The 26942-nt window shown below is 40.9% G+C and overlaps 2 protein-coding genes across 11 annotated transcripts in view; one reads left to right on the top strand and one right to left on the bottom strand.

The window, feature by feature from the left end:
* The window catches only part of PDGFRL (platelet derived growth factor receptor like), a 48696-nt gene extending 25606 nt beyond the window's left edge, over nucleotides 1-23090 (top strand). Inside the window, exons 3-6 of the mRNA XM_006916418.3 lie at nucleotides 12636-12787; nucleotides 16848-17141; nucleotides 20983-21122; nucleotides 22596-23090. Of these exons, the coding sequence (XP_006916480.1) occupies nucleotides 12636-12787; nucleotides 16848-17141; nucleotides 20983-21122; nucleotides 22596-22784 (775 nt within the window). The 3' untranslated portion in view covers nucleotides 22785-23090. The remainder of the gene's footprint in view (nucleotides 1-12635; nucleotides 12788-16847; nucleotides 17142-20982; nucleotides 21123-22595) is intronic.
* Nucleotides 23091-23712: 622 nt separating this feature from the next.
* MTUS1 (microtubule associated scaffold protein 1) overlaps nucleotides 23713-26942 on the bottom strand; it is a 164262-nt gene continuing 161032 nt past the window's right edge. For 8 of the 10 annotated variants that reach the window (XM_015592899.2, XM_025049909.1, XM_025049910.1 and 5 more), the window contains 2 exons: nucleotides 26575-26672; nucleotides 25703-26002 (listed from right to left, as the gene is read on the bottom strand). In XM_015592899.2, the coding sequence (XP_015448385.1) occupies nucleotides 25789-26002; nucleotides 26575-26672 (312 nt within the window). In that variant the 3' untranslated portion in view covers nucleotides 25703-25788. Of the gene's footprint in view, nucleotides 26003-26574; nucleotides 26673-26942 lie in introns of all 10 variants that reach the window. The other 2 variants (XM_006916417.3, XM_025049912.1) reach the window with 1 other exon arrangement.

The raw sequence follows: 26942 nt of genomic DNA, 5'->3' as shown, positions 1-26942 counted from the left end.
ACAGTGCTTACTTAATACATATTAAGCACTACTTAAATTTTAGTTATTATTACTAGTTTTACCATCACAATCTCATGGGTACTTTCAGTTAAACAGTGCTTAATAACTGGTTGTTTTCTTGCCTTGTTTCCTTCAATTACTTACTGAGTGGTTTATTGTCCCATTTAAATAAAAAATGGGGTACCATCAATAATATTGAGCTAATATAATTAGATCTTCCATGTTATTTGCGGGGGGCTGGGGGGCTGACTACATTTAACAGGATTTGCAAGCTAGCTAGAGGCACCAGCTCTCAGTCCAAATTCCTTCAGTTCATTTCATTTTGATAGGAAGGAAATCCACACCCTTTTTATTTACATTCATAACCTGAATCTATGTGACACTAGATTAGAAGCTCTACCACTTATAGTTGGGAGACTGAGTCACAGTGTCCTCAGTGGTAAAAGGCAGAAAAAGTACCTCTACCCCAATGTTTTGAGAATAAAAGACCATCATCAGAACAATCTAAAATATATCAAGCACTTTCTCTGTGTCAGGCACAGTTCTAAGCCATGAACTTATTTGAAGAGTTTAGTGCAATGCCCAGCACTCTGTGTTAGCTGTTACTGCTATTGTTAACTACAAGTCGAAGAGGGAGGTGTAGCCAGACAGCGGAAGCTGTGAGCCCTACTTAAGGATTCTGACGGTCATGGCGGAGCTGGGATTTGGACTCCGTCAATGTGGCTCCAAAGTCCAAGATCTTATGCCTCATTTGACTACTGCCTTTCACCACAGTCCTTTGCCCAGCTGAGTTCCAAACTCTGTTATGCACAAAACCGGTCTTTTGTCTCCTTTCAAGTGATCTTCCCTTGGAATGCATGCCCCTATTTTGTGCATGTTGAAATCATTCCTTTCTTCTAAGACTGTCTTGGTCCAGAAGCTTTTCCTGATTACCCTCCTCAGAATTCCCATGGCACTATGTTTAAGGGTACTTGAGAGGAGGGAACACTTGACCTCTTTAGACAGTGCGTCCTTCCTTCTCTGTTCTAGAACCTCCCACTTAATTTGCACTTACTCAGTATTAATGGAATTAATGACTATCTTCTAACCCAGGGCTCACCTCCTGCCCTTGGCTTGTAGAGTCTGAGAGAAGAACAGGAGCATGGACCCCACTGTCATTACCTAGTCATTGCCCTAGGTAAAATGCACAGTGGTCCCTAACTTTGGGAACTATCAGCCCCCTCCTCTATGCCATCCCATGAGATAGGCCCCCTTCAAAAAGGAGTATGCTGGGCTACATGCAGGAAGCTTTGGGCCTCTGCAGATGGGAGTGGAATGGACTCTCTGTTTGTCAAGGCCGTGAGAGTTCATTGGAAGAGATACACATGCACACACAAACACACAGTCCTAAATGTTGAACAAATGCTATTTGAAACCTGGGCTTGTCTATCACTGAGCTTACTGTGGATCAGGTGTGAAAGTGCTAGTTCAGAAGAAAAAGGTCTTAGGTGAGCTGATGTACTGGGACGTTCAGAGCTACTTCCAATTAATGCAAATTCTGCTTATCTTAATTATATTTTTGGGAGAGCATTTTATTGCAGCATCACCTTTGGCTCCACCAGACTTCACATCCCCTACTTCTTTCAGCCCCGGAGACTTGTTAAGGGGTTCTAAGAGAAGGTGGAGGTCTTTGGATGAAGCATCTCTGTACAGCACTCTGCAGGGTTCAGTGAATTCTTGTCTTCATTTCATGGTGCAGACTCTTCCCTCAGAGGCCTTAGGTCATAGTCTAGCTCCTTGGGTAGCCTCCCGGACTGTGTGAGACCATTAGTAGAAAAGGACAGTTAAATCCAAGCATTTAAACTGTAATCCTGCTAAATAATTTGTTTCCTGTTTTATATTGTTTGCATATGAGAGGGGGTGGAAAAATCCAGAAATGTTTTCCAGTGCATTTCCTTCCTTCCGCCCCCAATCCTGCTAAAGATACAGCATGCAGATTTCATGGTGGTGGTAAGGTTATTCCCAAGTGCTAAATTTTTATGTGTCCAATTCCTTTCCTGGTAGAAATGGCATCTTCTACTTTCTATTATTACAGTACTAGCAAAAACTGGGCCCAGAGAAAGTGCTCAATAACTTCATTGGTTACCTGCTGATTTTGTACCCCAGTTTTGAGCTCTGCCCGGAATGTGGCCAAGACATATGGTTCAACTGGGCACAACTTCACTTCCATTTTCTCTCTACCTTTCCGTTTTTTATCTGCTAAAATCCAGCTCCATCCTCACAACTGAAATTGCTCTTTTGGTGGTTGCCAAACACTTTCATTCTACCAAATGGAGAGAGAGAGAAAAGGAGGGACAGAGGGATGGAAGTACGGAAGAAGAGAAGGAGAGAGAGAGAGAGAGAGGTCACGAATCCCTCTTAGAGTCATCAGATGGTTTCAAGCATCAATTTCTTGAATCGCCTTGATGATTCCCTTTCCTGATTCTTCCTCTCTCTTCTATTTACCTCTTATTTTCCTTCTGGCCCCCTAGTTTGGCTCTAGATTTTGTTCTCAATCTTCTCTTCTCCATTGCTTTTTCTTGACTCCATTCATACATTTAGCTTCCACTATGTAAATGACTCCTCAAATACAAATCTACTGGTTTATCTCCTCTGAGCCAGGCCTCTATTTCCAACTGCCCATAGGACAACCTCACTTAAATGATCCACATTTGGTCACAAATTTAAAATCTCCAGTAGTGAACCTATTCTTTTGCCTACTTTAATCTCCTTTCTCTTCTCCGCAATTTCATTTTAGTCAGTAAAAACATCATTCTTTTCTACAGAAATATAAACTGAATGGTCTCTCTTTCTTCTACCTCTTATACCCAGCCTGTCATAAATTTTCCCCAAGACAACATGCCTTGAATTTGCCTGCATTCCGTGCCAGCACCCAGCCCGGCCCCAGCACTTGCTGTGCATCGATCGATCGTAGTAACAGCCTCTCAGCCCCTCCCACTTCCTCCCGTCTCCCTACTCCTGTTCTCGTCACTCTTGCCCTGGCTAAGGTGGGCCTGTGACGTCCCACCTCCTAAACTGAGGGTGGTCCCTGCTGCCTGGTGAGTGGACCATATACCCCTCTTACTGTTCTCAAGCACATGTCCCCTGACTCCCAGCTCCCTCTGTCTCCTTCTGTAATTAATGGATTAAATCCCCGAATCATTACTGAGTGAGTGCCTTTTACTCACCATGCACTGAGGCCACAGCAGTGAACAGAGCAGACCAGGCTCCTCCCAGCACTCGTGGGGATGGAGCTTCCTGCATAGGGGAGCCCACTGTCTCTCAGCCCCTTTGCTGTCTGCCCCCATCCACCGCCACTGTTGAAGTCCAGCTTGTCTCACCACCTCCTCCTCAAAGCTCAGTCTCTTTAACCCACAGTGATGGATCCGTTTTCATAGTTCCTGTTGGTCTTATTATGGGCACTCCTTTCGTTATTCTGATTTTTTTCATGTATATTAGTTTTAATTGCTAACTGAATTGTAATATATCATTGAAGTCCAGAGATTTTTATTTGTGGTGCTAACTATTCCCAAAATTGGGTGTGTATTATTTGTCATTGTTGTAGTAATACTCATAATAACTTCTAATCTGCAGTTATATATAATTAAGGTATAATTAGGATAATGCAATGAACCAAGCATGGCATGAAGTGCTTTATATTTTCTTATCTAATGAGCGAGTATTCAGTACAATCTTAACTGACTTAAGTGATTGACTCAGTGTTCACCAGCTGTGGGTGTCAGAGAAGTAACTTCTGCCGAGACTCAGTTTCTCACCAGCAATACTGGGAGCTGGATGTCTGCTTTTCCAGGTTCTTTCCAGTTCCGACCCTTGATTCAATTCAATTTTTTGTCCACTTGTTTCTAGGGACTTTTTACTGTGTACTCTGCACTGATTTAATGCTTAGGGAATATATATATATAAAAAAAAATATGGCACAGTCTCTGTCTTCAAAGTTTTTACCATCCATTGTAATAACAGGAAGCCAAGGGTGCCCGAGAGGTAGACAACAAGGGAGGCAACCACGTCACTAGGAGAAGGCAGGGAGATTCCTGAGAGCTGATTCTAATTAGAAGCTTCCCGAAGGAGGAGAGATTTCCGTTCAGCTGAAAGAAGGCAGTTGACCGAGTGGGAGTAAAGAGGCAGCTCTTTGCAGAGCCGGTGGGCAAAGCAGCTATTCAGCAGTGAACCAGAACAGGCTGTGTTTAAAATCAACCAACCAGACATTTTGCTGCGTGCTAAATTTAAAGTGGTGACCATATTGATGTTGCTGCAACACACAATTGGAGACATTCCACTATATCTGGAAAGTGTGTGGATTTCTGAGGGGTAACGTTTATGGATATTTGAGATGCATCCTCAGATTAAAACTCTTTATTTTGGCATTGCGCATGTTGAGCCACGGGAGAGCATCTGTCCCAGAAATGATACATCTGGATTCCTGACACAATGTAATACAATTAATTACAATGACAATCGGCTAATATTAGTGTTTACTAATAATAAATATGACTCTCCTCATTTCAAAATGGAAAATCGAGAAAAGTAGAAATAATAGGATGAAGCAGAGGAGAGATGTGAAGGCCCAAAGGCTCAAAATACTTTATCATAGATGGGCCGCAAAATTGGGGCTCAGCATCTTAGCAACCAATGCATTTTTCCCCGAAAGAGAAGTCGATTTTTTTTCTCATTTTTTATAAGCTTTTAATTTTAGAAAAAATTCCGATTTACAGAATTATTGCACAGATATAGTACAGAGAATTCCTGATACCATATGCCCAGTTCCCTTATTATTCACATTTTACATTAGTATAGTACATATGACACAGTTAATAAACCAATATTGATATCTTAAATCAAATTCATAATTCACATTTTTTACCTAAATTTTCTTTAAAAAATTTTAAAAATTAGTTGACATATTAGTTTCAGGTGTACAAAATAGTGATTAGACATTTATATAACTTATGAAGCAATCACTCCCAAAAAGTCTAGTACCCACTTGACACCATACGTATTTATTAGGATATTATTTTCTATATTTCCTATGCTGTACTTTATACCCCTGTGACTGTTTTTATAACTGGCAATTTCTACATGTTAATTTTGTCCCCTTTTTCATCCACCCTCCGAACACCCCTCTCATCTGGCAACCATCAAAATGTTCTCTATACCTATGAGTTCTGTTTTTTTTTATTCATTTATTTCATTTTATAGATTCCACATATAAGTGAAATCATGATATTTGTCTTTCTCTGTTTGACTTATTTCATTTAGCGTAATACCATTTAGGTCAATCCATATTGTCACAATGGCAGAATTTCATTCTTCTTTACAGCTGAGTAATATTCCATTTTGTATATGCATCACCTCTTCTTTATCCATTCATTTATTGATGGACGCTTAGGTTGCTTCCATATGTTGGCTATTGTAAATAATGCTGCAACAAACATAGAGGTGCATATATATATTTGAATTAGTGTTTTAGATTTCTTTGGATAAGTACCCAGAACTGGGATTCTTGGGTCACAGGGTAATTCTATTTTTAATTTTTTGAGGAACCTCCATATTTTTTTCCATAGTGGCTACACCAACTTGTAATCCCACCAACAGTGCACAATATTCCTTTTTTCCACATCCTCACTAACACTTGTTTATTGATTTATTGGCGATAGCCATTCTGACAGGTGTGAGGTGATATTTCATTGTGGTTTTAATTTGCATTTCCCTGATGATTTTTGATGTTGAGCATCTTTTCATGTGTCTACTGGCCATCTGTATGTCCTCTTTGGAGAAAAGTCTTTTCAGGACCTCTGCCCATTTTTAAATCAGATTGTTTGTTTCTTTGGTGTTTAAGTTCCTTATATATTTTGGATATTAACCCTTTAGTGGATGTGTCATTGGCAAATATCTTCTCCCATTCAGTACATTGTCTTTTTGTTTTGTTGATGGTTTCCTTTGCTCTGCAAAATCTTTTTAGTTTGATGTAGTTCTATTTGTTTGTTTTCTCTTTTGTTTCCCAAGGATACGTATCCAAAAAAATACTACAAAGAGCGACATCAAAGAGTTCACTGTTTATATTTTCTTCTAAGAGTTTTATGGTTTAGGGTTTTAATACCATAAATGTATTAATACCCTAAATGTATTAAGTCTTTAATACATTTTGAGTTTATTTGTATATATAGTGTAAGAAAGGGATCCAGTTTCCTTTTTTTTTTTTTGCACATATCTGTCCAGTTTTCCCAACACCACTTATTAAAGAGACTGTCTTTACTCCATTGTATATTCTTGCTTTCTTTGTCATAGATTAATTGACCACACAGCCGTGGGTTTATTTTGGGGCTCTCTATTCTGTTCCATTGATCTGTGTCTTTTTATGCCAATACTATGATGTTTTGAATACTATCACTATGTAGTATAGTTTGATATCAGGTAGTGGGATGCCTCCAACTTTGTTCTTTCTCAAAATTGCTTTGGATACTTGTGGTTTTTTGTGGTTCCATATAAATTTTAGGCTGATTTTTTCTAGTTCTGTGAAAAATACTATTGGTATTTTGATAGGGATTGCATTGAATCTGTAGATGGCTTGGGTGGTATAAACATTTCAATGATGTTAATTCTTGCTATCTAAGAGCATAGTATTGCTTTTCATTATTTATATCTTCCTCGGTTTCCTTTTTCAATGTCTTATAGTTTTCTGAGTACAGGTCTTTTATCTCCTTGATTATATTTATTCATAAGTATTTTATTCTTTTTGATGCAATTGAAAATTAGATTGTTTTAATTTCTCTTTCCGATGTTCATTATCCATGAATAAAAATGCAATGAATTTCTAAATATTGATTTTGTATCCTGCTGCTTTACTGAATTCATTTATTCTAATAACTTTTTTGGTTTAATCTGTAGGGTTCTCTGTGTAGTATCATGTCATCTGCAAATAATGGTAGTTTTACTTCTTCCTTTCCAATTTAGATTTTTTTTTATTTCTTTGTCTTGTCTGATTTTTGTGGCTAGGACTTCCAATACTATGCTAAATAAAAGTGATGTCTTGTTTATAATCTTAAAGAAAAAGTTTTCAGCTTTTCGCCATTGAGTAGGATGTTAGCTATGGGTTTATCATATATGGCATTTATTATGTTGAGGTATTTTCCCTGTATCTCCACTATGCTGAGAGTTTTTATCATAAATCTTGAATTTTGTAAAGTGCTTTTTCTACATCTATTGATATGACCGTATGATTTTTATCCTTCATTTTGTTTATGTTGTGCACCATGTTAATTGATTTGTGGCTATTGAACCAGCCTTGCATCCTGGGAATAAATCCCACCTGATCATGATATATAATCTTTTTAATGTATTCCTGAATTTAGTTTGCTAATATTTCGTTGATGATTTTTGCATCTATGTTCATCAGGCAAATTGGCCTATAATTTTCTTTTTTATATTGTCTTTGTCTGGTTTTGGTATCAGGGTAATGTTGGCCTCATAATAGTATGAGAAGGGTAGGTATTAATTCTTTGAATGTTTAGTAAAATTCACCTGTGAAGACATCTGGTCCAGGACTTTAGTTTGTTGGGAGTTTTTTTATTACCAATTCAATTTCATTAGTAGTTATTAGTCTGTTCAAATTTTTCTATTTCTTCCTGATTCAGCCTTGGAGGATTATATGTTTTTAGGAATTTATTCATTTCTTCCAGGTTGTCCAATTTGTTGGCATATATATGTTCATAGTATGTCTTTACGATTCGTTGTATTTCTATGATGTCAGTTGTCATGTCTCCTCTTTCACTTCTGATTTTATTTGGGCCTTCTTTTTTTTCATGATGAGTCTGGCTAAAGTTTTATCAATTGTATCTTTTCATAGAAACTGCTCTTGGTTTCATTGATCTTTTCTATTTTTTTTAGACTGTTTTTGTTAATTTCCACTCTGATCTTTATTATTATCTTCTCAATTTGGGCTTCGTTTTCTTCTTTTTCTGGTTCCTTTAGGTATAAGGTTAAATTGTTTGAGAATTTTCTTGTTTCTTGAAGTAGGCCTGTATAGGTATAAATATCCCTCTTAGAACTGCTTTGTCTGTGTCTTATACATTTAGGGTTGTTCTGTTTTCATTTTCATTTGTCTCAAGGTATCTTTTGATTTCTCTCTGATCTCATTGTTAACCCATTCATTTTAGTAGCTTGCTATTTAGTTTCCATGTGTTTGTGTTTCTCAGTTTTCTTGTAATTGATTTCTAGTTTTGTACCATTGTGATAGAAGAAGACGCTTGATATAACTTCAGTCTTCTTAAATTTATTGAGACTTATTTTGTGGCCTAACATATATGTGATCTGTAATGGAAATATTCCAAGTGCACTTGAAAAGAATGTATATTCCCCTGCTTTTGGGTAAAATGTCCTAAAAATATCAGTTATGTCCATCTGGTCTAATGTGTCTCTTAAGGCCACTGTTTTCCTTTTTGATTTTCTGTCTGGCCGATCTAACCATTGAAGTCAATGGGGTTTAAAGTCCCCTACTAATACTGTATTACTATTGATCTCTCCCTTATGTCTGTCAATACTTGCTTTATGTATTTAGGTGTTCCTACATAGACATTTATAAAAGTTATATCCTCTTGTTAGGTTGAATCTTTTATCATTACGAAATGCCCTTTTTTGTTTCTTGTTACAGCTCTTGTTTTAAAGTTATTTTGTCTGATATAAGTATTGCTACCTCAGCTTTTTTTGTTTGTTTCTATTTGCATAAAATGTCTTTTCCATCCCATTACTGAAAGTTTGTGTCTTTTGACCTAAAGTGGGTTTCTTGTAGGCAGCATGTGTACAGGTCTTGGTTTTTTGTTTTTTGTTTTTTTTTTTTTAAATCCATTTAGCCTTTCTATCGGAGCATTTAGTCCATTTACATTTAAAATAATTTTTGCTAGATATGCAGTTATTGACATTTTATTGTATTCTGATTGTTTTGAGTTCTTCATTCCTTTCTTATTCTCTTGTTTTCTTGTTTGTTGATGACTTTCTATAATGTTGTGTTTTTATTTTGTTCTTCTTGGTTTTTGTATATTTCTTATAGATTTTCAATTTGTGGTTACCAAGTGTTTAATATCTTTACCAAACTATGTTTATAGAAGTCTATTTTAAGCCTATGGTCACTTAAGTTTAAACACATTCTAAAATCACTACAGTTTATACTCACTCCATTCCAAGTTTATGTTTTTATCATTATTTTTTGCTTCTTTTGCATGTGTGTGTTTGTATCCCTTAAATTGTTGTTGTAATTATTCCTACTTTTGCCTTTTAACCTTTGTCCTACCTTTAGTTGATCCACTGCTTTTACTAAGTGTTCGTCTTTATCAATGAGATTTTTTTCTTTCCCATATTTTCTTATTCATATTTTTTATCTTTTCTACTTAAAGAACCCTCTTTACTAGTTCTTGTAATACTAGTTCAGTGATGATGTATTCCTTTAGCTTTTTCACGTCTGGGAAGCTCTTTATCGCTCCTTCAATTCTAAATGATAGCCTTGTTGGGTAGAGCAATCTTGGTTGTAGGTCTTTGCTTTTTATCACTTTGCATATTTTGTGCCGCTCTCTTCTGGCCTGCAGAATTTCTGTTAAAAAATCAGCTGATAAAAGAAAAAAAAAATTAGCTGATAACCTTATGAAAACTCCCTTGTAGGTAACTAATTGCTTTCTCTTGCTACTTTTAAGATTCTCTCTTTGTCTTTAACCTTTATCATTTTTATTATGTTGTGTCTTGGTTTGAGCCTCTTTAGGTTCATCTTGCTTGGGACTCTCTATGCTTTCTGGACTTATATGCCTATTGCCCTTGCCAGGTTAGGAAAGTTTTTAGTCATTACATTTTTTTAGATTCCTTTTTCTTTTTGTTCTTATGATTGGGTGTTTTCTGCTGCCTTGTCTTCCAGACCACTGATTCAATCTTCTGCTTCTAACTGCTATTGATTCTCTCTAATGTATTCCTCATTGCAGTTATTGTATTGTTCATTTCTGATTGGCTCTCTTTTGTGGTGCTATCTGCGTTGAATTTCTCACAAAGTCTTAAGTTTATTGAGCTTTCTTATAACCAGTGTTTTGAACTCTGTACTGATAGATTGCTTATCTCCATTTAATTTAGTTCTTTCTCTGGAATTTTGTCCTGTTCTTTCATTTAGGTCATGTTTCTTTGTCTCTTCATTTGGCTGCCTCCGTGTGTTTGTTACTATGTATTAGGTAGATCTTCTAGATCCCAGTCTCGACAGAGTGGCCTTATGTAGTAGGTGTCCTGTGGAGCCCAGTAGCACAGTCTCCCTGTTCACCTGAGCTGGGTGCTCCACAGGTGTCCCTTGTGTGGGTTATGAGTGCTCTCCTGTTGTAGTTGAACCTTGTTTGCTGTTGAAACATCAGTAGGTTGGATTGCCCCTCAGGCTGACTGGCTGCAAAGGCTGGCCATGGCTACAGTAAAGAAACTGTCCTATGGGGGATGGACCCCATAGAGTGGGAGTCACTTTAGCAGGGCTCTGGTGTCAGCCAAATCCACTCTCTGTCATTTCTGGAAGTGGTTGAGTAGTGCTTTGGTGGGGTCTAATGCTGGCCACTTGGGAGGGGCTTCAGTGCAGGCCAAGGTCATCTGCCATTAGTGATCTGCAGTTGTTTGCCACTTATGTTGGGCTCAGAGGTGCTTGGGAGAGGCTAGGCTGAGGTGAACTGAGGCTGGCTGCCACTAGTGCCAGGCTTGGAACCCTTTGGTAGGCACCACTGTGTGAGCTGAGGCCAGCTGCCATTTATGCTGGGCTTGTGGCCACTTAGCTGTAGTTACATTCCAAGACAACCCTGATTGCAGCTTATGACAAGCTTTGGACCACGCAATGGGATTTGCAATGCAAGTTGAAACCAGTTGTTACTTGTGGCAGGTTTGGGGCTGCTTAGCAAGAGGTATAGGGCATGCTGAGGCCAGCTGCTGCTTGTTTGGGGTTTGTGGAAGTTTGATAATTTTAGGAAAATCTGCAGCATGAGCCAAGGAAGGCCACTTGTGTGGAAAGGCACTGGAAGCAACTCAAGCCGGAAGTACTAGTTGGGTGGGGGATCAGGGAATCTCTAGGGCAGAACTAATGGTGTTAGCCAGGTTGATGGAGAACTCAAATTTAGTGTCTACCTGCTGGCTGGGTCAAGGAAAGGCTTAACAAGGGAGCAATGGTGCCTTCCAGAACTTCCATCTCGGAAAGAACTGCCCTGCCCCCTGCTCCTTCAGCCCTCGCCCTGAAGTTAGTCATTTCAGCTCCTCCCCCTATGTCCCTGGTGGTTTTCGAGCTGTTGCCCCTGCACTGGAGCCCAGAGCAAGTGAGTCTTGGAGTGAATGAGTCTGACTCTGCCCCTGCAGAGGACTGCCTGGGACTCCAGTAGCCATCTATCTCACTCAGATGTAATCCCTACTGTTTTTCACAGCCAAATGCTATGGAGACTCTACTTCTTGGCACTGGTGCCTGGGCTGGGGAGCCCAGTGTGGGATTGGGACTCCTCACTCATCAGAGGGGCCCTCCACAGCCAAGATATCCCTCCTGATTCTTAATCACCTAACTGTGGGTATGAGACCTCTCTTTTCCATGTCTCCACCCCTCCTATCAGTCTCATCCTGGCTGCTGCTTATAGCCTTACTTATAGGACTTCTGTTCAGCTAGACTGCTGGTGGTTCTCAATGATTGTTGTTTTATAATTTAGTTGTAATTTTGATGTGGTTGTGGGAGGGGGAAAGCACAGCATTTATCTATTCCACCATCTTGATTGGAGGTCTAAAGGGAAGTTTTTATTTGTGTGTGTGTGTGTTACTTATATATTTAGTTTTTTAATTAATTTCTTGGAGTGACATTGGTTATTAACATTATATAATTTTGAGATGTATAAATTAGATGCTCACCACCTAATTTCTTCAGTTACCACATATTTGACCCCCTTTACTCACTTTGCCCTCTCCCCACCCACCTCTTCCCTCTGATAACCACCATTCTGTTGTCTGTCTCTGAGTTTATTTTCATTTGTTTCGTTCGTTACTTTTTGTTTTATATTCCACATATGAGTGAAATCATGGGTTTTTGACCTTTTCCATTTGACTGACTTTACTTATAATCTTGAGAGTATTATGCTAAGATTTTATTTTTAATAATGTATGTTATTCTAAGCTTATATTTGGAGATTTATCTTTATTAATGAAAGATTTTTGTACACTGGATAACGCTGGGTTACTTCATTCATATTAAGTGTTGTTTCATTAGAAACAACAGTTGAAAGCAAAACACCTGCTCAAGGCTTTTTAGCTGAGTTTCTGTGGCTGCATTGCCATGTACCAGTGATTTTACTTAAGGAAACCCCAGTTCCAAGGTTGAAGAGAATTTCCTCTATTCAGAAAATGTAATTGTCATTTTTAAATTTTCTTTTAGGAAAGGCTTCTTCTCTCTGCTTTCCCCATTCCCCACTTTTTTTTCCAAATACACACTTTTATTAGTTTATGCCATCTGAGAGAGGGCACTCTGCCTCAACCCACTGGGGCATTTATCTCTGAAAACAATGGGGCAGAGAGTGATGGCAGCAAGGCCCCGGCCCAGGAGTGTGACGTGGCTTTGCTTCTGTTGACAGTGTGAAGCAGAATGAGCGCTACGGCCAACTGACCCTGGTCAACTCCACTGCGGCTGACACTGGAGAGTTCAGCTGCTGGGGGCAGCTCTGCAATGGCTACATCTGCAGGAAGGACGAGGCCAAAATGGGCTCCACTTACATCTTTTTTACAGGTAAAATGTTTGCTGCATTAGTGGAACTCTTTGACCTTCTGGACTTGGCCCATATTAAAAGTTCCCACTGGGTGCTGAAATCAAATAAGGACAATCAGAGCACCCACTCAGTGCCAGGCTCTGGGCTCAATGCTTTACATCAATTATTTTATATAAGTCTCACAGCAACCCTTCAGAGTAAGTACTAATATTGGTTCCATTTTTTTTTTCCAGTGGGAAAATTGAGGTTTAGAGAGATTAAATAAGTCCTTAAGATCATCCCGCAAGTAAGTGGCTATATCAAGATTTGAACACAGAACTGCCTGATTCCAGAGTTTGTACCTACATTGTTCAATACGGTAGCCACTAGACTCATTTGACTATTTAAAATTTGAATGGGAATTAATTAAAATTAAAAACTCAGCTTCTCAGTGACACTTGTCATGTTTCAAGTGCTCCAGTGCCAAGTACAGCTAAGTGGCTATCCTATTGGACACTGCTGACAGAAGATCATCATTGCAGAAAGCTCTCTTAGACAGCATTGTCATAGACATTTAGTCATATGTTCTCAGAACTTGTAATGACCTCCTCTGGGACCTCTGTAGTCATAGGATGCCTGGCTGAAGACCTCCTTGTATTTGTTCTTATGACTACTGTAAGCTGGAGTGTTGGTGGCAGAATTCCTTACGATCTTGGCCTTTGTGGCTCTAGTCCCAATCTCTGAGCCTAAGTGAGGTGCCTGAAAAGGTGCAGGGCAGAGTGAACTCTTCTCGTCCCCTTCAGCGGTAGGTAAGTTTTTGCCAGGTGGAATTGCACCTGGAGAAATAGACATTGCAGAGTAGCTTGCCAGCCTCCTTCCTCTGCAGAACTTTCCAAACTGAAGTTTGGGGGATGACATTCTCCAACAAGGCTCGGAGGTCAGGAACAGCTTTCAGGAATCTTACAAATGTCACCCCCTGGTGCTGCTGTTGTCTAAGGCATTTCACGTGAAGCCAGAATGTTTTCTGAGTGTCTGAACAGGGGCTTTCAGAAGATTTGTCTACATTACAAATCCATCTACCTTTCAGATCAAAGTGATTTAGGCCCATGACTCAAGTGATCTTATGCCCTGGCCATTAATAAATGCTTTAGCAATGTCTCATATATAATCCCTTCCTACACAAACTGCTCCTCTCTGGCAAGCAGATGGATTAGCAGAGCACTCTGCAATCCTGGAGGTTCATATATCTCATTTCATTTCCACAATACCCCTGGGAACTAAGTAAAAACTGCTTCGTTATCTCTATTGTAAAAATAATGATGCTGATTCTGAGACTCAAAGGGCAAGGTGACTTGTTCAGTGTTTCATGACTTATAGTAGCATAGTAAGGAGTCAAATCCTGTTTTTCTGACCCAGGATCCAATGTTCTGACTGCCCTAACCCATTTCTAAGACAAGGTGAATGATAGCTGGGCAGACAGAAGACACTAGCTAGCATAACTGCTGTTGTCAGGAAAATTGCTAACAGTTGTTCATAGGTAATCCCTCTGATCCTCATTCTGGAATGTGCTATGCAGAATGCTCACATGCCCTTAGTGTTGTACCACGCTGGGGAGCGGCAGTGGGAAAGGCCACTAGGTAAGACTAACAAGAGCCTGTTGTTTTGGATGAGGACTGATACCATATTTCAATTTGCAGAATGAGGATTCTTTGTTACAGTGAGCACTGTTGTGTCTTCCCAAAATATTGGTTTTTGAACTCAGATTTTGAAGTGAAGACCTCATTTGAGCAGAATGTCCTTTTAGAGATATGGAGTTTTAGAGGCAGGTCTTCATCTTATAAAAGCCCCTTTCAAAGGAATGCCCCCAAATTAATATTTATTTCAACTTTCAAGAAACCTAGCCCCAAAAGGGATGTGACCTAATGTGTCATATCATTTTCTTACTCCTCAACACCAAGAGTCCATTTGGATTTTGGGTATAGGGTTTAGCATTTTGTCTTTTCAGGCCTGGGTGGATTTGCAAATCCAAGATGGGCTCTTTTGGGAGCTGAGCTTTCTGCTGCTGGCTCTGGATTCCTTCAGAACATACGGTTTTTCGCTACCCACACAGAGATACGTCTGGCATTCAATATGTTTGTATGTTTCCTAGACTTTGATTGCAAACACTGTGAAGCTTCTTTTTCACTGTTGTTAATTTGTGCCGTTTTTGATTAAGCAACTGTCACACATTACATTTAATATTTTCCCAGGAGGTACTCAATAATTTTTTTCCTCTTTTTATTAAAGTATAACATATAAAGAAAAACACACAAGTCATAATTATACAGCTCAATAAATTATCCTCAAGCGAACTCACACAGGTAACTAGCACCCAGATCAAAGAGGAGAACATTACGGGCAGTAAGCAAGAGGCTCGGGCTCCAGTTTTTATATGTAGTAAATCCACATTAATGAGCACTTTTATGGAGTTTGCTATAATTTTAATTTTAATTTCCATGCGTTTAGTTTTCTTAAAGTAATGTTTGTCAGCTACTCAAGTCAATACAAACATATTTGCAGGGGGCATATGTAATCTATAATTTCTTAAATGGATGTCAATGCACTTTTTTTGGTAGATGGAATCTACTGGTTGGTTATCAATGTATTCCTTCTGTTTGTTAAAGCAGTTGGTGCAGTCACTTCTTTCAAAGCATGTGCTATAGTACAAGTAACACATTTTTGTGTTCTAAAATTCAGATTGTTATTCTACCGGTTTTACTCATTGGCTCAGTTTCCTCTATAAAATCTTACAACTGTAAATTTCTTAAATGCTTTGCTAAAAGATATCTTTAATACTATCTTCTGTGGATTCTTCTCTTTACATGTGGGGATGTGGAAGCACAGAGGGATTCAGTGACACAACCAAGGCCATGAAGATTTACTCTTTGTGAACAGAGGGCTATTAGGTACAATGACAAAGGTGCCCCTAAGCCTGAAAGTCAACTTATTGTGAAGTGGCATGAATCACTTGGATTGATATAAAGACTTGCAAAAAATAGAGACTCGCTGAGCTGTGACATACTCTTTCTTGATCTCAGTCAGAGCCAGAGGGATGAGCTCCATGTTAGTGAACTTGCACTCATCGCCAGAGAGATCTTGGCCCATGAAGACATTTGATGATGTGTTCAGGAGTTCTGTCCCCAACCTAAACCATCACATGTGGTTTATATGGCACAAAGAAGGGTAGTGAAGGAGAAAGCCAAGAATAATTGGTTGTTTCAGGAATCTTGCAAGAAAACCGTGGGAAACGATTTAACAAATGTTGGAATGTGATTAAGTTAAACAATATCTCTTAGCAATTACTATAATATTCTCTCATAGAATAGAAAATGAAGGATTCGATGTGCCATACCAAAAAAAAAAGAAACCCAGAGTTGTTTGACTGTATTAAGGAAAGTGGGTAAACCAGATGTCATTTAGGTAAGATAAAAATATTATCATCTAAATCTTAAAGAATATGCAGAGTGATTTCAGAGGAAACAGAAGGAGTGTAAGGAACTAGCTGAAGGTCCCCAGCCCGGTAGCAGCCAGGCCGAGCTCAGTCAGAACCTGAGACTAGCGAGTTCTTCATCCATCTCTACTCAATTTCCTTTCCATTGACGTTGGCAGGGATGAGGCCCCCTGGGCTGTGAGGACGGGGTAAGGATGCCAGCGCCCTCACTGGGCTGGACCTCTCAGAGAAACACTGCTGTGCTGGGAAACCCCTCCCAACAGGCAGTTACTGAGCATAGGCTACGGGGCTAATTTCCCCAGAGACAGCAGACTGTTTACAGGTTTTAAAACTACTCTTAACATAAGGAAATCAGTCTTCCTCTGTGCTTTCTCAGTGGGTAATCCTTAGTCAAACTAAGACCCATTTTGCTTCCTTTAAAGAGGTGGGAAGAAACATCCTTCTTCTAAAAAAGGCAAGTTATTAAAAACAGCTTTTTCTATTCATAAACACTTAGTATTCTGAATATATTGCCAGTCCTCTCTCATCTTTTTGCTCCAAAAACAAGAATCTATAAAGCGTTCTTACATCGTTTCTGCAGAATAAATAAGCCTGTGTCTTTTTCTTTACAGAGAAAGGAGAACTCTTTGTACCTTCTCCCAGTTACTTTGATATTGTCTACTTGAACCCGGACAGACAGGCTGTGGTTCCTTGTCGAGTGACAGTCCTGTCAGCCAAAGTCACACTCCATAGGGAGTTCCCAGCCAAGGAAATCCCAGCCAATGGAACAGACATTGTTTATGACATGAAGAGAGGTTTCGTGTATCTGCAACCTCATTCTGACCACCAGGGGGTGGTCTACTGCAAGGCGGAGGCTGGGGGCAAGTCTCAGATCTCTGTCAAGTACCAACTTCTCTATGCAGAAGGTAAGCCTGCTTCCTACCAGTGCCTAGATTTTAGTTGCTTCCGGCTGGTCAATATCAGGTATTGCCGTTCCCAAATATGGATGGAAATTAGAGGGCACAGAATGCTGTTCTTAAAGGCTCCTTTATTACACTGCTATTTCTAGAATATTCCATTTGTTCGTGACCACGACCCAACACCCTTCAACTCCCTTGTCTCTAAATCTGTCTGTCATTCACTCTGGTTTGACTCGGTATGACTGATTGGCAGTTCTCCAAAACCTCCTCTTAGAACGTTCTCTCAAATGAGAACATCCTCTTTATTTTAACCAAAATCTGCTATCAGGGCACCATCCCTTCGCCATCTCAGGGTCAGGAGGGTGGGGCAGACGTCCTTGCACCCATTCCTACTTCCCGATTCTTATTCTCTCGCCCTCTCTCAGGAACTTCTGCTCCTCAGACTCACGGCTACCACACTGAGGCCTGTGACTCTACCAGCTTTCACCTTTTCTCATGGGCTCATTTTCTTCTTCGTCACTATTTTATGAGTGACAACGTTCGTTTGGAACCCACGGGCCTGGTTCACTGACTGCCTTATCCATCCCACCTCAGACACCCCTTCCTCAGGCACAACTTTAAACATGCCGATGGCTACAACTGCTATGACTTAGGAGTCGCTGAGTTAGCACTCCAACTCCAACCACAGCCTCGTACCTTCCCAGATTGTTCGGTGACTCCTTCTGCACCGATCCTCACCTCTACCCTCTACTCTCCACATTCCGCAGTGCTCTGCTTAGAGTCCGTGGCTCGTGGCTTCAGTGCTCTCTGCCAGTGCCCTGAACTCTTTGCCCTTCCGTACTCTCCTCTCCCCCCCACCACCCCCCGTCCAGGAAAACATGACCCTAAATGAACAGAACTACACCCTTGAGGACAGCTGAGAAATTAGGTGGGTAAATTCATCCTCTTTCAATTGGCCTCACTACCCGCTTCTTGATAGAACTGAAATATGTTCAGATCTCTCCGTTAACAGGGAATTTTTTTTTTTTTAACATAACCATTTCAGTGAGCAGTTCCATTTCAGTGACTTCATACATGAAATACTTTTTTGTTTAGGAACTTGCCATCAATCCTGCCACCTTTTCTAAGGATAATGAGGTCCATTAGTGATATCTCAGTCCAATTCCACATCCAACGAGCACTTTGAGTTAGTAAGACGGTTCGTTTAAAATCTTAAACCCCACATTTGACCCCAAGCCCGCTCCTACTGCCCCCATCAGCAAGCAGGCTTACACTGGTGACTCCAGCAGCTGGAGAAGAGTGGGGTGGGAGAGACAGGCTAGCCTCCCTCCACTCCCCTCCTTGCTCTGGTGCTGGCCTAGGGGCAGAAGGGGAGAGGCTGCAGCCCAGAGGCAGTTGCCTCTGATACTAAATGCTGACCTGGCTTGTTCACGAATACCACGGGGACAGATGGTGGCTCCAACATCTTGTCATGGATAATAAGGTGCTCATCCCTAAGAGGCCCCGTTGGTCCCATATGGCCCTTTCAGATTCAACCTTGTCCTCTTCTGGACCCTCGGCTGAAGGCCTCCACTGTTTCTGTGCATCTCTTCACTCCCTGCTTCAGTGTAGTCTTTGAAAGGCGATGGTGCCAAAATCTCTATGTCCCTTCGATTCCCTGACTCTGTAGCATGTGGAAACCAGAAACTTAGAGTGGGGACACAATCTAGGTTTCCAGTCCTCCTGGCAGCTCTGCCATGCCATCCCTCCCTCCCATCGCTCTCCAGCCCAGGACTGGTGGTACACAGGCAGGCAGCAAGCAGATCTCTACTGCAAAAGGACATGTCACCTCCCTTCTTGACAATGAATTCCCTCGAGCCTCCTTTCTCTACTTCCAGGAGAGAAAGCACCCCCTCTCAGGCCCTGAGAGTGAGTAGAGGAAATGATTTCTCTTCTTGCACCATAGTGCCTTGAGGATGACTCTTCTCTGAGAACTCTTATGTGACCTGGGATGAGTGGCCCACATGTGGGCCAGAGTCCATCCTGCTGCAGTGGTGCTGCTGGGCAGCCCTGTGGAGTGAGTGGCCCAAAGAGCTGGCTGTTCTGAGATGACAATTCAGGCTCTTTAATCTCGTTCTCAGCCATGGACGTATTCATTAGGCCACGGCACCAACACCCTGTTAACAAATACCCCTCACAACCCTCCTTGACCACTCTCAGCCCTCAGCTAAGGCCATCTCTCTTCCCCATCACAGCCAACTGCCCTGAAAGAGCTCTCCCTGTTCTCCATCTTCATTTCCTTCCCTCCTACATGTTCCTTACCCTTCTCCTCTGGGCTCCACAAAATGGCTATTGCTAAGGGTCTCAGGGGCCCCAAGCCATTAAATGCAGCAGACACGTTGTGTCCTCATCCTCCGAGGGTCCACCTCGCCTGCATGAAACCCCTGCTCCTTGGCTCCATTTTGTCCTGCTTTTCCCCGACTTTCTCATTCTGCTTTGTCAGCTCTTTGCCTCTCCCAGCTTGTGACTGTTGGGAGTTCCCCGAGATCCCTTTTTTCTCATTCGTTGTTCGCTTGGGTGGTCTCGGCCACATCCACGCTCGGCTGCATGTCTGTTCACTAATAACTTCTAATCGAATATACATGGCCCAGATCTGGGAGTGCCAGCTTCATGTATCCAACCGTCTAGCCAGTATCTGTGCTTGGATGCGTCACAGGCTCTTCCCTGAACTCTGCGTCTTCCTCCCTGGCCTGGTTCTTCAGCTTGTCCTTGTCTCCGTGATAGCACTGCAGTCGCCCAGGGCTGGACTGAGACTGGGAGTCAACCTGAAACTTCTGTCTCTTCCTAGTCTTTTTACTTTTTCTATTAAATCACTTTCGATTCCTGCTATTTCTCTCCATCCTCACTGCAAAGACTTCAAGCTATCATCACCTCTTCCTTGGACTCATGCAAATGCCTTTCCAGCTAGTCTCCCCTATGTTCACCTTTTCTCTCTTCCACATCAAGCTGATTATGCCTCATGGCGGGGGCTTTGCTATGGTGAATGCCCATCAGCCAATGCCTCCCCCTTCTCCCTCCATGCCTGTTAAGTGCACCCTTCAGATTTTAGTTCAAACATTGCTTCTTCCAGGAAGTCTTTCCTGATTTGCAGCCTATTCTAAACTTCTGAAACACTCTGGGCTTCTTATAGCTCTTAACTCCTTTTACATTAACAACACAAGTACTTGCTCAGTATGTGGCTCCTCCTCTGGAGTACAGGCCTCTGGGGCTCAGAGACCATACCTGCTGTAGTCCCAGCTCCTAGCACATCACCTTGTTCAAGGCTGCGGTCAAAAGTATCTGTTGAATGAACTGATCATAATGAAAAAATTTGTTTCTGAAATACGAAAATACGTAGCAGGCATGGCCTTCCTGCAATCCCGCTTCCTCATAGATTTAACGTTCTCCTCTCCTTTCTAAGGATGAGCAACCACACATCCAGCTGTTCGTCTCCACCTGGGCAGTTGCCCTCTGCATTCTACTTGCTCTCTCCCCAAGTACCTTCTTCTCGACATTTTTATTCCCTTCATATGAACTTCTGGCAGATTTAATGGGCTCATCCCCTAATTACAAGTGTAATGGCTGGACCTGGGGAGTTCTGGATGATGACCCCATTCTGGACCACCAAGGTAGAGAGAGAGAGAGGAGTCCTCAAAGAAACCCAAAGTTGGGGGGATATAGGAGGAGGCCTGGTACTAATTAGGAAGCTATAAGAAAGGTAGAAATGTTTTATATATCTGGCTAAAGAAAAGCATGTGTCTGTAGGTTTGTATTTAATGTCACATTCATGAATTCCATCTCACTTTCCCTGTCTCCTGCTTGCTTCCAGTTCCCAGTGGCCCTCCATCAACAACCATTTTGGCATCCTCCAACAAAGTGAAAAGTGGAGATGACATCAGTGTCCTCTGCACTGTCCTAGGGGAGCCTGATATTGAGGTAGAATTCAGATGGATCTATCCAGGGCAGAAGGTGAGCAACCCCAGACTCAGCCAGTTGTTTTAATTCAGGTTCGTCTCCCGCTCCCTCAGCTCTTAGTGATAAAGACTATAACTTAAGAAGTGTAAGAAATGTGTGGGACTATCGTAAGGGCTAGGGCTTGCTTGCTTGTTCGCTTGCTCTAAGATGTTTCAGTAGATTTACAAAGGACTTTTTTTTTCTTAATACACAAGAAAAAAGATGACTTGGTTCCATTAGGCAATTTACTCAGTGTACCCTCTACATGTGATTTTTCTTCATAACTCTTAAATAAGAACGGACAGAGGTTTGAAAGGGAAAAGAAGGGGCCTCTCTTTTTCTCCACTCCCAACCGCAATCTTCAGTCTTAATTCTGGGTCGATTAGAGGCCAATCTAATCTCCTTCTGGTATCCTTCAAAGCGTTCTTATAAGTCCCGGGGCGAGGAGCTCTGAGCAGACATCCATGAAGAGGACATAGAAACATAGGCCCTTTTCAAAAAGGTGCTGTGAGGCCAGAGATAATTTTAAAATAGCCTTCCCATAAAAGCAACTACAGCTTATTTAGCCTCTGTGCATGTTCTGCTCTCTAAAATAAACAGCTTTGCTACCGACATGGAACAATCCCTGTGTTGCCAGAAGAGATTTGGCCTCCTGAGATGTGCTCGGTAGCCAATACACTCCTGGCTTAAGGGCTGTGATTGGTGGAAAATAACACTCCCTGGACAATAGTATTTTCCAGCATCCTGTTAATAGGTACTTGTTTTCAAATAGTTGTCCTAGTTAGAGAACATTAATGATTTTCAGTATTTCTTAATATTGCCAATTATTTTGAGCAGAAAGAATTAATTCAGTAATACTATATTAAAATTATTTTCATCTAATCCAGAAAACACTATATTATCACTAAATTTGGATGAAGGATCTCAAAAGTGACCATTTGACTTTCTAGAAATAGGGAGTTATATCATCGAGGGCATCACATTATTCATCCTTGGTACAACTTTTCTTCCACTGGAGTCCTATGGCACATGTGACTAATCATACTTCTCTCTCTCCCAAATCTGAACAATTGGGAGCTTTTATTCACTTATATAGTGAGTGCTTCAGGCTCTTTTTGACCATAAATTCTGTGAATAAGAACCACTGAGTGAGAGAGTGAAAGTGGGCAATGTGAAGAGAACAGTGGAAAATCTTACCCATGTCGTTATGCCTAATACCAGTTCCACATTCTTGGACTTCTGAAAGAATAAATCTTAAGTAGAAACTCACTAAAGAAAAGGGCAGAAATCTAAGACTCTGCTCTGAAAAAAAATGCAGTCTAAATGATTATACAGTGTGAAAGCAGCCATGAGCTATGCATACCAAACAGTCTTTTATCTGCATGTGTTTTGCACTTTGAAAGGAATGCTCGGCAGTGTTGGGTGAGTGGGAGCTGTGTGTGGCAAATCTTCGGTCGTGCTTCAGTCCATGTGGGTATCATTAAACAGGATGAAAGGCCTGTGACGATTCAGGACACTTGGAGGCTGATCCACAGAGGACTCGGACACACCACAAGAATCTCCCAGAGCGTCATGACAGTTGAAGACTTTGAGACCATTGATGCAGGATATTACATTTGCACTGCCCAGAATCTCCGAGGACAGACTACAGTAGCTACCACTGTTGAGTCTTCCTGACTTGGAAAATGAAGTATAATGAACTGATGGAAAGTCCATTTGAGTACACGACCAGCTTTGGCGTTCTTTTGACTAGTGCTTTGCCAGAGGCTGATGGCACGCACCCAACCCCTGCCTTGTGAGTAAGACCCAGACATTCAAACTAAAAGGAAGTCATTCGGTCTAAAAGTGGAAGTGTTAACTCCTCTGACAGAAAGCATGTATTTTGATTGCTTACCTAGATATATGCATTTCTAGTTTTCATACTAAGAAAGCATATATGTAAACAACTTTATATAATCATTACTATTAAATGAGCAAGATTTTGTAAAAAAAAAAAAAAAGGGCTAAGTGTTTGTGTTTTAGGTTGACAAAGTATATTCAGAAAGACTTGTTGGCAGTAATGTTTGGGTTAATACCTAATATTCCATTAAATTTAACAAGAATAAAAAAATGTAGTAACATATAACTATATGATATGACGATATCAAAAAAATAGGAAATTGTTTTTAAAAAAACTACTCAGAAGTACTAGTGCTAGATTAGTCCTTTCAATAAGAACCACACTATGTGTTTTTAAGTTTAACTTTCAATATAAAATAGATGCACAGAAGGAAGATTCAACTTCATTTAGGCTTTTTTTTTTTTTTAGCATCTTCAAAATATTTAGACCATAGTTGTTCCAATTTTGCCTTACAGAGCAGAAATTGTTAAAACCAGTCAAGAGTTATTTCTCCCAAACACATAGCTTTGAATTATAAGAAAAGCTTAGCTCTAAGTCTAGTTCTGTGAGCCAAATTTCATCTCATGACCAGTTTTGTGGTTGCATTGGAAATTCCTGAGAAAGAGCTTAGGAGCAGACATGATGTCAACTCCTGTGCTATGAGAAGGGCTATAAGCTATAAACTGAATAACACTTTGAAGAGTAAAGTATGTCGCAGGCTGCTGCTTATATTGAATATTCCAGCATTATTTATTTGATCAAAGTAAAAATACACTTTTCATCACTACAAACTGAGCACAACTACAGTTTACACATCCATATTTTTATGACGTGCCAACATTTTCGCATCCTACATGAAACATTTGGTTTGAAAACTCGAAGTTCTCTGTTTTGTTTCCTATCTTCTCTCCAGTTGTCTTGCATTCTCTTCTCTGAAGACATTTCATACTAAAACTGTGTAAGATTGATTTCCCCAGACACCTAAATGGTACGGAGGAGAGCAAGGAACAGCACAAGATTTACCATGCCAGGGGATGGATGGCAAACCCAACTTTGGCTGATGACATTGAAAACAACTTGAAAGGGTAAGCAGAGATATTCCAGGAGGTGGCAGTGAACCTACGTTCCTATTTATTAGAAGCAAACGTGGAAGGCTGCATACATAATAAACTATCGAAGTTTAGACTTCAGACATAATCGCTACTAAAAAAACCATGCATCATGACTACTAATTTGCTATGTAGTGTACATGTAAATGAGGACTCTAATATCTACCTCTAGTATCCCGAATCTGTTCTTACTACAGCCATTGAACATCAGCAACACAGATTAGTAAATACTGACATCGCAATGTTAAAATATGCAGGGGGAGAGAGAGAGAGCCAGTTCTTCCACCTCCCCCAAAGTATTAGAACTGGGGGAGGAGATAAGTGTAGTTTTGAAAAGAAACTGAAATGCAGCCTGGAGGAGAGTTGTGTAAGCCACATTTCTGACTCATCAGCTGGCCATTCTACCTTCCCAAGGACAGAAGGATTCCTCAAAGGGTACATGGAAACTTAGCATTATCTCCCTAGTCTGTTTTCATCTATTAAATACTGCATCATTGGTTTAATCAAGGTACTCATGTTGAATTCGGTGCTATTCATCGATAAGCACTGAAGCCTACCTTCCTTAGTTCTACTAGCCAATGACTTGTATTCTTTATTTCCTCCAAAGTTTCCGAAAACTTGTACTATCAAATCCAGGCCATGGTTTTTTTTTTTTTGGAAAGTGGTTTCAGCACCTTGAAGATGAACTGGCTCTGGAAAAGCATATTCCATTATCCTTGTCCCAGAGAAAAATAGGTAGGAGGTAGAAGGTTTGCTTTTGTGGCTCTGGCTTGGAGACGGAGGAAGCGAGGATGAGAGAAGACAGTTTAAATCCATGAGGATAGCTTACATCAATGTAAAAGTTAGAAAGAAGCAATCCATTGGTGCTGCCCTTTTTCTTTATATAGATTTTTTAGAAAAATTAGGGTTCTACATTTGCTCATAGCCTGAGAAAATGGATTGTAGTAAAATGTTAAGTTCACGTGGAAAGTTAAAAATCTACAGGAAAAAATCAATTTTTTACTGACATGGCTGAACAGTGAAAGACCCAACAAGATACTCTAAAAGGAAACAATGCACAGACATGGACAAGTCAAAGCTTTTCCTGTTGTTCCCTCTCTCCCACCCCTCTCTATGTCAAAGGGCTGAGCAAAGTGGGTTGTAGAGAATCATAACTCAAGCAACTATTGCTCTTTCTTCTATGGCTTTTTGCAGAAATGCATACACTGACTTATCTGATTAGTACATATCCAGGTATATTCAGCTTTTGACTTTTAACACACAGCAAATTAGGCAGCATCAGACACACGACACCCCGCTACATCCATTTCATTCACACATCCTCAAAAATCACAAGAAGGTGTCTATGGTGAAGAACATTATAAAGGTTATAAATCTTAAGAGAACCCTGAGAGTTTTTCCCCTATGCTTACGTGAAAAAGGCAATGAACAAGACCTTCACCTTCTTATTCGTTAAGTGCTTTGTGCAACAGCGTCCGTGCAGATCATCGGGGGAGGAGTCTCTTGGACCCAGTCAGGTCTTCCTCCAGAGTTCCAGTCTCATAAGGAGCCAATGCTGGGGGTGGCGACTTTCCAGTTCTAGTGCGATAACTACGCATCAGCTACACAGCTCTTGCTCCCAGGACCACGGTTAGGGTCAGTCCTACAGACCTGGAAAAATGCTTTCAGACAGTCTCCCCGCTTTCAGAAAGCGTCATCTGGGAGAAACGTTGGGGCTGGGGAAGGAGCCAGAATTCCTTGGTGACTGGAAGGGGATAGCAGAAGACGTGGGGGACCTCTTGGGGCTGCACAAGTCCCCGTTGTGTAGCTTCCACAGCAGCTCCTCATTTTCCATGGAGAGGCGCTTGTTGACTTTCGACTCCTTCTCCAACGACTCCTGCAGAACAGCTTGCTCGGTGGAAAGTTGCCTGAAGGACAAAAGAGCCAGAAACCACGTGGATCTGAGTTTAAAAACATTCACTTGGAAAAAATTTTCTTACCATTTAAAATTTGATAGTCCAGAAAAATGACCCCTTTGGAATAAAAGGGAGCCCTGCACAGAACTACTGGCCAAGGGTATTTGGCTGACTGAGAACCCCTGGAAGTGTGAACTGGAGCTAAAGAAAAAGCTACACTTTGGGGGCAATTTCACTGGCTGAGTGACGCTCCCACAGGTATTCTGCATGTCTTATGACTGTCTTATGTTTGGGGCCATTTCCTCTTTGGTCTCCTGATGCTCCTTCTCTGAAAGCATTCTCAGCATCAATAAGCCAGGGGCCCTGGGGGAGGAAGGCTGGCCTGCTTAGGTCTCACTATTTAGTCCAGGCCCCTGTGGTAAAAGCACGAAGCACTACCATCAAATTTTCCAGACGGAAATCAGTGCCTCTTTAACCACCCTCTTCAATCACATTTCCAGGAGGTGCACGGGTGGAGTGTGGTAAAGCAACACTCGATGTCCGAGGAGAGGAGAAGATGGGACAACTAGGACCTTTATTTTTACCTTGAAATCGCCACGTGCTTGTCCATTCGAGCTTTTAACTCCTCATTCTCCTGCTGGAATCGCTTCAGTCTGTCAACCAGCGCTGTGTTGTTGTCCACCTTGGTGTAAGCAAGAAGGCCAACAATTAGGCATTAAAAATTGGTAAATAAAGCCCCTTCTTTCCTAAGGCACATGACTGAAATGAGTACACTTTGGAAAGATTTAATTAAGTTTAACTGTATATTGAAATATCTACATACTGATACATTACAGAACAGAATCTAAAGCAGCGAAACAGACCATCTAGATGCATTTTTTAAACATATGTTAGTTTTCAAGAACCACTTGAAAACTGACACACGAGGGGGCAACTGATTTGTTTCAGGTCA

Source organism: Pteropus alecto, unplaced genomic scaffold (genome assembly GCF_000325575.1).
Source record: "Pteropus alecto unplaced genomic scaffold, ASM32557v1 scaffold24, whole genome shotgun sequence".
NCBI classification, from domain to species: domain Eukaryota; kingdom Metazoa; phylum Chordata; class Mammalia; order Chiroptera; family Pteropodidae; genus Pteropus; species Pteropus alecto.
This window is presented reverse-complemented; position numbering and strand designations above follow the sequence as displayed.